General features: G+C 32.6%; 1 protein-coding gene across 1 annotated transcript; it reads left to right on the top strand.

The window, feature by feature from the left end:
- Positions 1-7098: 7098 nt before the first annotated feature.
- On the top strand, positions 7099-9074 carry LOC131846067 (putative nuclease HARBI1). The gene is made up of 4 exons (XM_059195287.1): positions 7099-7434; positions 7562-7843; positions 8043-8430; positions 8930-9074. The coding sequence occupies exons 1-4, from the start codon at positions 7177-7179 to the stop codon at positions 9052-9054; spliced, it is 1053 nt and encodes a 350-aa protein (XP_059051270.1). The 5' UTR covers positions 7099-7176; the 3' UTR covers positions 9055-9074.
- The last annotated feature ends 4453 nt before the right edge of the window (positions 9075-13527 follow it).

Here is a 13527-nt window from a genome sequence, read left to right as displayed (position 1 = left end):
AATACCTTCACGCTTTAAAAAGCATGAGTTTAAACTATTTAGTTTCATTATTATAAGCGAAAATACAAAAATATTGTGCATGCTACCTGGAAATAGTTTTAAATTCGTCTTCTGTAATTTAGTATTGGTATTTGCCTAGAAATACCATAGATACGATCCCTAAGGTTTTTTTTTTATATTTTCCTCATAAGATATTAATTTCATAAAAGTTTATGGAATCTATTGCGTAGGATTCGTCCTACGCTTTGGCAAGAAACAAGAGACTATAAATATTACTTATAAATCGCTTTGAAGAGGAAAGTTAAGAATCTGTATGGGCTTGTTTATTTATTTAACTAGCTGAACCCACAGCCCCGTACGTTTTCGTCGTGGTCTTCGGAATAACAATAGTCTATTTATTACATTTTAATTGTAAATCGTTTGTATTAAAATAAACATCAAAGCAAAACTTACCACGGTACATAAATGGAAACCACTCCCAAATCGGTTAAGCCGTTTCTAAGATTAATGCACAAATACACAGACAATACAATAAAAAATACTTGAATTATTGTCTTACGTTACATTATGTGATAAGTCTTCGTCTATATATCATTGAATTCTTGTCCCTGATGGGTCTAGGTAGCGAACTTTGAAAAGGGCGAGCATAATAGATCTTTGTAGGTCGCAGTGCTACAGGTCCAAGCACCTGACAATAGCCCAAATCTCCTAATAAAAAAAAAACATTACGTTGACATATCTCAATATACGTTTTTCACATATATATCTATTTTTATATTGACTACACCTTGTAACTTAACTGTTGTATCCCACTGTCCAACAGAAATAAATTTTATAAAGCTAATTGGAATAGAATATAACGTTAGTTAATTCAAATAAACTTACGTTTAAGTGTCTTTTATACCTACGTATCTACACAGCAACGTAATAGCTTTTTTCAGCAAACCGTCGTAATATTTTCCTCATTGCATTGAAGTAAAAATGAGACCAGCGGCAATATGGCGGAACATTATAATGACATTCTTAAGTAGACAACATTAAACCGGAAAATATCTATATACAAAGTAATTTATTATAATCCTGATAAAACCTTATATGTCAAAACTACCGTCAGTTCGGAATGATTTCGAATTTCGAAATGAGTTCGTATTCTTTTCAAATAAATGTTGTAGGTACATGTTAGTAATAATACTGATTCATTTTTAAATTCAAATCTGGGACACTATGTAGAGTATCCAATAATATAGAATAAATTTATTACAACACAAAACAGAACAATAATCGCTTATAGAAAACTAATAAAGAATTTAACTGTTTAAAATTCATTCAATCAACATTAACAAAATTAAAATTCATAGCGCTAACAATATTATCTGATTGCACTAAGAATGAGTGCGTAGCGGTTTCTGTGTTGATTATCGCATGCCTCTTTTTATTGTGCAAATATTTATATAAAAAAACATCTATTCAAAAGAGCAATACACATATTTCTTGCTGATTCTTCATTTAATGAGCCTGCGTTCGAATGAATGGTAGAATAAAAAATATGACTATTCCTAAGTGTTTGTATTTATTTGAATAAAGATTATTTCTATATCTACATATCACAATGAACTAAAAATGATAAAGTATAAGAAACATGAGATCTTAGTCCTCAAGAATGAAATTGTATCAGAGTTATGATATCGTGATGTCCGTTGTGCTTTTCCTATATAAGCGACAGGCAAAATACTATGTGTGCAAGCGTGAGGTAAGAAGGGACAGTCAAGTACCTCAATGCTCACAGAGGTTTTCTGGGCTCCTCAACACGAGCCAGGGTCCAGGTGACGTTCTCGCCTTCTTTCTTTAATCATTAAGGTCAACTAGGAAACGTGCGCGCCCATATCGAGGTGGTCCGTATTGTCATAGCAAAAGAGAGAGATAAAAACTAAAGGACTATAATATGATAATCTGTTCTTATTTTAACGGGCATATCGTTGTTTTTAAACAGTAGTAGGTTACCGCTTTCCCCCCAAGTTCTTTTGCCATTCAAATAGTCATATATAAATAATAATACATAGATACTGTACTATTTGACTTCCTAATTTATCGGGTCTCAAACATAACTGTTCTCACTCGACGTTCACAGCTTAATGCCAGCATGACGCCAGTAGTTTGCGCTAGAGACGACAATGCTTTCATCTCTTTCCCACATATACTACACCTATGTCGCATGTCAAATAACATAGGTACAATATACAAAATGTCTACCTACTATTATTCTTAGAGAAATGTTTGGAATTTCTGTGAATTTCATTCATATTTATTTCTGAGCGTAATTTCGTAGAAAATGGGCGCATTACAAATCTGAGAACTGTTTTCTCCCCTCAAACAAATTGCTGCTATAAATTTCACGAGTAGGTAAGCAAATCAAGTTATGTTTTATTAACATTTAGGTAGATGCCTACTTGGTCACCTCGGGCTGTTATTCGGAATTTCCCAAGTGAAATGTACATTCATTTACATCTTTTAATTATATAGAAAGCGCCCTCGCCTTGTGGTTTATAATCCCATCTTAAACTTAAAGGTCATAAGTTCTAATCTGATCGACATTACAAACTTTGTCCGTCATTTCTACTTGGCATAAAAACATAGATACCAAATCAAATTAAGTCGAGAGAAGGCGATAGATTTGCTCCTATGATTTCAAATGAACAGTCAACAAATATCAGCCGATAATTAATTTGTTTATTTTCAACAAAAAGGAATCTATCTTTAGCTCATTCGTATGAACAATCCAAGGCATTATATGAAATTGAAAAAATGTGCAAATCATTGGACTTGCAGAATACCGATAAAACACTTTTATATTTACTGTAACAATAGAGTAAGCCGTGTAGCGCGGAATATAAATATTTACGGCAAAATTTTTATTGAAAGTATTGATAACGCGCATAAGGGGAATTACAAGGTCTCTGAATAGAAATAGAATGAATACTGAAGGATACCTACATCGTAATATTATTACTCACACATTCTTCTTAATATAAATAAAAATTAAATTGCCGTAAAAGCAACCAACACTAGACACAACGATAATAAAAACACGACCTCTCGTCTCGACTGTCATTGTTTACAGAGTAATAGAAATAGACTTTCAATCTGTGTCTATGGTACCTAGATACCTAGCTATCAGGCTAACCTGTACATTGGTATATACACCTATTTGTATAGGTAGACATTCAGGCATGGACAGGCGACCTCCAGTCGGATCAATAAAGGCGAGGCAACAATAAAAACAAATCTTGCCCGCCCTTGAAAGTTCAGCTTGCTATTATGTCAGCCATAAAAATAAAACTAGTTATGATTTTTATATAACCTAGATTTTTTATATAACTGAACCTAATAATTTATATAACTATACCTTACAATTTTAAGGCGTCTAAGACATAGTGGATAAACATCAAAGGTTGACTGGTAGAGAAAAAACTATAATAGTTGTGATTTTTAGATAACCTACGTTTTTATATAACTGAAATACCTAGCGTACCTAGTGGAAGGACCAATATTAGTTATGATTTTTATGTGACCTATGTTTTTATATAACTAAAATACCTAGCAATTTAACGACGTACCTAGTTTAGAAAAAAAATGCTAATCGTCGTATAGACGAATCGTCCTAATGACATCAAGTTATTGTATAGTACCTACCCCTTGTATCTCTAATACCTTTCCTTCCCTAACAACTAAGGCATAACGCCTTAGGTTACGAACACTGATTAGACTATTTGCTTTTGCAATAGCATATGCTGGTGATCACTCTATACTCCCAAATTTGAATTTAAAAATGAATCTGTATTACTGTAAACATTTACAACATACATTTGAAAAGAATACGAGCCGAGTTTCTCGTCAGTTTTTCTCATCTTAAAATCATTCCGAACTGACGGTAGATTTGACATATCATAAGGTAGTAGACCTACATGAATGAAGATAGGTATTTTTAGTTTTAATGTGGGCTTGTCCAGTGTTATGTTCATGACAAAGGGACGTCCTCAATTCAGTAACTGACTACCTCATGTGGAACATCAATCTTGAAGGTATATTATGTTTTATTAGCTATTTGGTGATGTTTGCCTCCAGCGGTACAACGTTCCAATTACATTCTGCCTACTCGCTTATATCACACGTATTCATTTCGTTAAAAAAATACATGCCAAGTTTGTGTATTAATATATTATGTACTCATATATAAAACACAAGAACATATGATATATTTATTTTAACGATGATAGATACATTCATTGCGTTGTTATTTAATGCTTATAAAAATATGATAAAAACCTCCGTTACTAAAGAATTCACTATGAATTCTGAATACCAATTCCGAAGTTGACTAATTTAAATTTTTTTTATACAATCAATGAATTTTACGTTAAAAGTAAGGAAATTATTTATTAATAAAATTAATAATAATCTTCAAATAATTCAAATCCACACCTTTTTTTAACGTGGACAAAATTCCCGAATTCCCTGCCATCTATTTTCATGCTTTATTACTAATCACCCACTAGTAATCCGAACTGCTTCAAATATAGCGACATCTAGCGCCTACGGCGGCGAAATAATATAGCCCGAAGAATAGCCCGAGTCAGGAAGGAACCATTTTCTTGTATGGGATGGGGTATCTGTATGTAATATTGGGTTATCTGTGGATTCGACCATCTGTCCGGGGGTGAGATTTGTGAGATCTGATGTTTCTCGATATGCCGAAGCAAGCCACGAAAAGTACATTTGTATTCTACAAAGACACGAAATAAGTGTTCTGTAGCTGTGGACGATGAAGGAAACCAGGGATTTGTCGTAATATGTATATTATATACATATATCATACTAAGAAACACCTCTAACTAGAGCCAGGAAGGGAAACCGAGGGGAACAATAGAAAGAAGTTACAATATAAAATTTGGTATTCGAAATATAAACCTTACAATAGACTAAGTGAACTGTATTCCAGAGTACCTAATTTTGATAGATAAATATAATATTTGGCTCTCAATTAATCTTCAATAATTACATTAGCTTACTATAATTTTGCATTGCAAAACAATGGCGAAATATGTGAACTATCATTTTTTAATATACATTCTTTTCATTATATAAGCACCACAGATAAGCAATTACATTCTTATTTAGATCGCTTTTTAATGACCAAAAACACTACCATACCATACATTAAGCCTTATTTATTATGCTTAATGTATAATAAAGTATACCTTAAGCTTTAATTTTAAGTAAATTTTACACAATATACCATATGCTGGTGGTCACTCTATTCTTCCAAATGTAAAATGAATCTATGTTATCGTAAACATGTACCTACAATATTTATTCGAAAAGAATAAGAGCTGAGTTTCATGTCTGTTCTTCTCACCTCGAAAGCACTCCGAACTGACGATAGATTTGACATGAATATTTTGAATTTGATAACAATTAGTTTTTTACTAAATAATGAAATATTATAACATTTTTAATATGTGTGTTTGTGAATACAATAGAATCTCAATAAACACACCGACTGAGTATCGACCCGCTACTTAGTTGGCATACAGCCAATCTACAAGTTAATAGTGACGCAAAGAATCCATAACTGACAGCTTATCTGGGATATAGAGTTGATGGAATATTATTTTTATTAGGACAAGTATGTACAAACGTAACGCAATATCTATACATCTATCTTTGCAAATAAGTAAAATTGATGATTGATTTATGTGCAATTTCACATTAACTTTTCACTAAATGTATATGAAAGTATATACGGTACTTATAAAAAAAATTGTTTAAAAATATTTGTCTGTCTGTATGTTTGTCTTGCTTATCTCTAAAACGGCTGGACATATTATGACTGAGTTCCGCTAATTAGTTAGCTAATTTTATAAGGAATATCTTAGGCTACTTTTATTATAAAAATCTTATTTATTACAATTGATTAATGTTTAATTGTAATATTTATGTTTCATGGAGAAATATTGCAGTATAAAATGAAGACGCTTCCGCTGTCCATTCGCTTAGATCTTTTAAATTACGCAATAGATTTTAATGCAGCTTTTAGCAATAGATAGAGTGATTCAAGCGGAAGGTTTATATGGATAATACAAGTACAGCCCTATGAAGCCAGGGCGGATAGCTAGTATCATAATAAAAAAAAATATTCGTATGTAATATAATATAATTTTGTACACTAAAGATGGTGACCTATCTTTCTAAATAGGTATTGATGACGCCGCGGAATGTTCGAAAATTATGTATAGATTAAAAAAAGAAACAAAACAAATTCGATGTTCTATGCGTAACGTTTATTTTCAAATTGAATAGTTTTATTTTTAAAATATATCTTAAGGCATCAATCGACTTCATCGTAAACAGTTTACCTTAGTAGATATTATCTTTCCTATACACAGGACAAACGAAGTAGGTACATGCGAGTTCTTATCATATATTTTACTTATACACCAACCTCTATGTTAAATTAGAATGTAATTTATTCAGACACAAACCTTGCGGGTATTGTAGCCTAGTTGTTCATTGTATTACCTCGTTCCATTCCTTCGAGAAATTGTTGCAAACCTCGCAACTTTTGTGGTAAATAACTAGAACACAATTATAGTTTTATTTTTAAAACTACTTTGAAACTATAGACAATGAAACCGGCGTCTATTATGGAGCAAGTTACGTAGTATTAAAAAATAAAATATTAGTTACCTATGTTTTATTTTTCTGTTAGTATCTGTAGCGTATTATAATCATGCCTTTTTTCTTTCGTTATTTTTTATATAGGTATGTCGGTTATATAATATAATGTATGGAATACAGAACATTAACAGTGTTATTCATAAAACTTAAGAAGCCTTTATAAGCCCACTATAACAGTGCTATAAAGGCTTTATAAAAATCTCTATTTATAAACGCTCTATAAAGCTCTTATAACTGTTCATTAGCAATCAGTTCTATAAACCCTCTATAAACCTATGATAAACCTCTGATAGTGAAAAACGTTATTCATAAACGCTCTATAGCGGTCCGATAAAGTCAAAACGTCAAATAGCGAGCCTATAAAGTTAACAGAGCCGACTCCCTACTTTAGCGGCATTTTAACCTAAAAATTGTGAAATAATTATTCCGTTAATTAATAAAATGGAAGCAATTACGACCATTTCTACAATTAATTTAATTGATATGTCAAGAATACGTCAAAAAAAAACATTTAAAAAAAAAGTCAATCCATTTCTTTTACCAGATAAGTGCTTTAAATATAAATACCGATTCAATAAAAGTACTGCTCGATATATAATTTCCTTGGTATACGATCAACTAAAACAAGATCCCAGAGGTGGTGCCGTTTCTCCAGAGTTGCAAGTGTTAACTGCTTTGAGGTGTTGGGGACGAAGAGAGGTAAGTTTTTTTTACAATACATTCATCAATCATATATTTATATATATATAGGATAATGTAAGTTTTTATATGTAAGTTTTCATACAATTCAAACTCATAATTAATCTTGATATCTTTCATTTCATAGGTTCAGGATGATTGTGCTGATCTTCATGGACTCAGTCAACCCACAGTTAGTAGGATATGTAGTAGGGTGGCAAAGGCAATTGCTCAGCTTGCTTCCACTTTTATAAAAATGCCAGAAACTGTCACAGAGGAACGGTCTTGTATGACAAATTTTGAAAGTCTGGCTGGTTTTCCAGGGGTTACAGGGGCTATAGACTGTACCCATATTAAAATTAAAAAAACAGGTGGTGATGCAGCCCAATATTACATAAATAGGAAAGGATATTATTCTTTGAATGTGCAGGTGATAAAATTATGTATTATGTGTAAAACATATCTATATTGTTTGATTAACTAATTATCATTACATAGTATAAAACAAAGTCACATTAAAACTATACAATGCATGTTGAAGGGGGGTTATAATAGATTCAAGAGGAAGGTTTATATATATATATATATGTACTAGTAATGTATAAAGTACTTAATTATTTTGATTTTAGGTTGTCTGTGATGCAAAACTTGTAATAAGAGATGTTGTAGCAAGATGGAGGGGCAGTACTCATGACAGTAGAATATTTACTGAGTCAATTATAAAAGAAAGGTTTAATAATGGTCACTTTAGAGGATGTTTACTCGGTGACTCAGGGTATCCACTTCTGCCCTACCTTTTTACACCAATTTTGCATCCTGTATGTAGAAAGGAAGAAAGGTATAACTCTGCCCATATCAAAACACGGAATAGTGTGGAAAGATGTTTTGGAGTGTGGAAACAGAGATTCCAATGTTTACTACATGGATTAAGTGTATCGCTGGAAAATGGAAAGGCAGTTATAGTGGCTTTAGCTGTGCTCCACAATATCGCTATGAGTAGGAATGACGATATATTAGGTAATTCTTTTAATGAAACACTACTTTATTTATTTCAATATTATTTAATAAACACAATTTTTACAAAAAATTTACAATACAAGTTTTTGTACAAACACTAATTTGTTTACTATATTTGATTATCAACTTCAGTGCATTCATAATTTGCACTGTTACACAATTATTACAACTAGCGGTTGCCTGTGACTTCATATGAAAATGTATTTTTGTAAAAATCTTCCAGAATTAATTATTTTTGAAGCCTCACAGGTCTGCTATGAATATGTAACTTTCAAACTATTTATCCAGATTATGTGTAAAGGACAAAGTTTTAATGTAGTTTATACATTGTTGTTATTTATATCTTCTGATATATGATGCAGTCACAGTCATCCATTGAATATAGTTATACAGACATGTTTCTAATCCTTGTTGTTTAAGCTGTATTTTGATAAGTATCAATACATTATATTTTTCAATAAATTATGGGCCTGTAAAGTAATAATATTATTAATTTCAGAATATGAGAATCTTGAAGAGGTTACCATTCAATCACAACATCAAATTGATGAAGGAATGGGCAATGGTGCTGTAAGAAGACACTCTCGATATATTTTGGATACATTTATACAAAATAATTTTTAATAAAATAAATTATGTTAATTTACTTTGTTTACTATATTTTATATTTAACTTGTTACAAGTTGTCTACATACTTGGATTGTTTTTCTTTCTAGAAAATATCAATTTTTGTTGGAGAATTTCATACTCCAAGTCTAAATTTCTTGCTTTCTTTCTTTCATTATCCATTTGTATATTATGTAATTCATTTTTGTTCTTGATCTCTGTATCAGCTATTTTTTGTATATAATTGTTTGTATTTGTGAGCTGTATAATAAAAAAAAAACAATTATTTAATTATAAAAAATATTTGTATTTTATGGTGTATAAATTTATTTGGGTACCTTTCTTTTTTTATTACATGTACGAGCTAGCATCGTACATTATTTCGCAACATTAACATTTTATTTTACATTTCACATTTCATTAAAATCAGTTCGCATTCGGTCATCAAGGACGCCGCGCGTACTCATTACATTCATTAATCAGTTATATTTTAAGTTTCAATATACAGTTTTAATCAAGTTTCTATCAGTATCATTTATCAGTTTTACCTATCAGAATCTTTATAGTTTCGGTACAACCCGAACATTGGTCCTTCGAGCTTTTAGAAAAAGCGGGACCTTTACACGTGATTAGTTCGGTGAACTTTATTCGTGTCAGTGGTTCCGCGCAGCAACCTATTGGACAAAGTACATTGCTACACGTGTTGTGTACTAAGTTCTGGAATAGCAAGGTTCCAGATAACTTCACCACGCAGAACTATCAAGAACAGCTTCAACTCAGAACAACAACAAGGTTTTGAGTCATCAGTTAAGTATCACAGAGACAGCAAGCATCGTGGTCATCAGGTATCGTGAGAACAAGCTCACGCAAATACCAATTAGTAAGCAGCATCTCTCAAGTAAGATTTATCATTTTATTTTATTTTAATCATGGGCGTAATGGAAGACATCCTTACCAACCAACAGCAGATCGCCAACGCAATTGAACAGCTTTACAGTAATTTTAAAAAAGACAGTACTGAAAGAAAATCTCCAGATTATTTGCAACGTCGGCTAGATATTTTAAGTAGTTATTGGGCAGAATTTGACAATAACCATCAGAAGCTATTAGAGTTGGGTATAGAGAATCATGTATATGTTATTAAAAAAGAATATGAAAGGGTGAGGGGCAGGTATGAGCTAATCAAAACGTATATTCAAGATTATCAGCCAACGACAGCAGATAGACCAAGAACTCCGGTATTAAAGGCACCAATTTTTACTGGTCAGTCGCACCAACCATCGACATCTTCACGTGGAACGAACAGCAGAACAGAAGATATGCTGAAAAAACAATGTGCTAATTTTAAAGCGTTCCAACGTACAATATCAAACATAGACTTAAGTTCAATAACAGAGAAATGGGAGTTCGACGACTTATTACGCACCTTGCAGAGTCGTTGGGCTACTATAGACTCGTTACACTGGGAACTGGAAAGCGAGTTAGAGGGGTCTAACCAGGAATATGAACAGACTTTTTACAATTATGAAGGGGAGTTTAATAAAATAAAGAAGGCACTAAACAAGAAAATGTGGGCGATGGTACACACAGCAAATTCAACCCCTCAGTTGGACATACCTACGTTCCAAGGAAATTATAATAGTTGGGTTTCCTTTAAAGATCTCTTTACGGAGAGTATTCATAATAATCCCTCCATGTCCAACGCACAAAAAATGCAGTACCTGAAGGGAAAAGTAAAAGGGGAAGCAGAAAGGCTTATTCAACATCTTCAGATCAGTTCTGATAATTATTCTGTGTGTTGGGATATACTCAACCATAGATATAATAATACAAAATTAATATTTACATCGCATATTAATACATTGATGAACATTCCATTGATGCAGCAGCAATCATTAAACCATATTAAACGCATTCATGACACATCGATGGAATGCTTGAATGCCATTAAAAATTTAGGAATAGATACTGGAACATGGGACCCATTGTTGGTACATATATTAGCACAAAAGTTGGATAGTGACACATACAATGACTATATGGAGTCATTAAAAAACCCTAGAGAATTACCTATATTAAAAGAATTTTTGAAATTTTTGGAAACTAAATTCACAACATTTTTATTGTGCTATTTATATAAAAACAAAAGGAGACCGCACGTAAAAAACAAGACAACTATACATCAAAACCTAATAGTCAATTCACAAATCAAGGAGGTGCATATTATAAAAATCCATTTAATCAGAAACATAATTTTAACAAAAATACCTTTTCATCAAGTGTACAAAATTCCTCATCAAATAAAAACCTACATGTTAGTTTAAATACTAAATACAACTGTCCAGTCTGTAATTCCAGTGACCATGGAATTTATTATTGTCGGAAATTTTTAGAAATGCCTGGTTACATGAGAAGGAAAACAGCTGCCAAATTAAATCTATGTAATAATTGCCTTTATAATCATAATGGAAAATTATGTTTTTCAAATAATAGATGCCGTGATTGCAAAAAAGATCACAATACATTATTGCATCACGCGTTTACCTATAGCAACAAGACACCCGACGCGAACATTACTCCATCGAGTTCAACGACTGCACCGAATTATGTGCAAAGCAGGTCACACGCGACACTAGAACGTGATACTTCCGAAATTTTGCTTGCCACTGTAGCAATCAAGGTACAGGCTGCAGATGGTACATACCACAGAATGCGTGCTCTTCTCGATCAGGGCTCTCAAACATCATTAATAACTGAAAACGCGGCACAGATATTAAAAATACCACGTCAAAGATGCAAGGGGGTAATTTCAGGAATAGGTGATAAGGAAAACAGTTGTAGAGGAGCAACCACAGTAAATTGTTCCTCACTAAACAGCGATTATACATTTCAAACAGAAGTATATATTATGAAAAATCTAATCAAGAATTTACCAAGTTATACTTTCACCAAACCAAGTTGGCAGTATTTAGATCATATCAAGTTAGCAGACCCCGAGTTTTTTATCAGTAAACCAGTGGACTTATTGCTGGGAGCAGACGTTTATTCAAATATAATTATGGATGGTTTATGTCGGTCTGAGTCGACATTGCCAGTAGCACAACAAACACAACTAGGGTGGATTTTAAGTGGCCATACTACAACATATCATAAACAATGTAATGTTATATTACACAACAGTGAGGACATCAGTCGTTTTTGGGAGATAGAAGATATCTCAGACCGGTCAGATATGACGATTGAGGATCAAAACTGTATAAAATATTATCAGTCGACAACTAAGAGGCGGGAGGATGGAAAATATGAAGTGCGATTACCATTAAAATCAAATTATCAAGAAAAGTTAGGAAATTCTAAAAATAAATCTATTGCACAATTTTATCAACTGGAAAGAAAATTCAATAATAACACTCAAATTGCATCCAATTATAAATTATTTATTAACGAGTATTTATCGCTCGGTCACATGACACCGGCGACCACCACAGTCGGTAATATGAGTATCGCTAATTATTTACCTCACTTTTGCATATTACGGGATTCAATTACAACTCAATTAAGAGTAGTTTTTAATGCCTCCGCTAAAACTACAAGTAACTACAGTTTAAATGATGTGATGTATAGAGGTCCAAATTTACAACAAGACTTACAAAGCCTTATAATTAAGTGGCGTCAATATAAATACGCATTTACAGCAGATATAGAAAAGATGTTCAGGCAAATCTGGTTAAATTTAAAAGATCAGAATTTACAAAAAATAATTTGGAGGGAGAACAAAACAGAAGAGTTAAAGGAATATAATTTAGCAACTGTCACATACGGGACTAAGGCCGCGCCATTTCTCGCCATGATGACACTTAAACGTCTAGCGCAAGATGAAAAAATACACTACCCCAACAGTTCCGCTCCACAAATTCTAGAAGAATCTTTCTATATGGATGATCTTCTTCATGGCACTCATTCTAAACAGAAAGCAGTACAATTGAAACAAGATATGATTAATCTCTTAAAAGCAGGTGGATTTAATTTAAGGAAGTGGAAGTCAAACTTGTCTGAGTTATTAGATCAAGAAAACAACAGCAAAAATCAGGAGAGTTTTAACTTCAAACAAGCGGAGTCAACAAAGACCCTTGGGCTTCAATGGACCCCGGGAGAAGATACTTTTACTTTTAATTCAGCAAGTTTATTACAAGCGACATCTTTGAAACGCACGAAGCGCACTCTTTTATCAAATATATCTAAACTGTACGACCCATTAGGATGGTTGTCACCTGTCACTACAACACTAAAAATATTATTTCAAGATGTATGGCAATCAAACATAAAGTGGGATGAACAGGTACCTAATGAAATTTGGGAGAGATGGTGTAAATTCAAAGAAGATATAAACTCGATAGAGCATTGTAAGGTGCCTAGGTGGCTACATACAGAGGAAAATGAGTGCATAGAGTTACATGGATTTTGTGATGCGAGCACAAAAGCATACGCCTG

This window comes from Achroia grisella, unplaced genomic scaffold, assembly GCF_030625045.1.
Source record: "Achroia grisella isolate CSIRO2021 unplaced genomic scaffold, CSIRO_AGI_Agris_v1 utg487, whole genome shotgun sequence".
In the NCBI taxonomy this organism is placed as follows: Eukaryota; Metazoa; Arthropoda; class Insecta; order Lepidoptera; family Pyralidae; genus Achroia; species Achroia grisella.
This window is presented reverse-complemented; position numbering and strand designations above follow the sequence as displayed.

Excerpts from the sequence above, each read along its gene's own strand:
- LOC131846067 (XM_059195287.1), top strand. The coding sequence starts at position 7,177 with ATGGAAGCAATTACGACCATTTCTACAATTAATTTAATTGATATGTCA. Across the intron at positions 7,435-7,561 it reads GGTGTTGGGGACGAAGAGAG|GTTCAGGATGATTGTGCTGA; the intron begins GTAAGTTTTTTT and ends TTCATTTCATAG. Across the intron at positions 8,431-8,929 it reads TAGGAATGACGATATATTAG|AATATGAGAATCTTGAAGAG; the intron begins GTAATTCTTTTA and ends TATTAATTTCAG.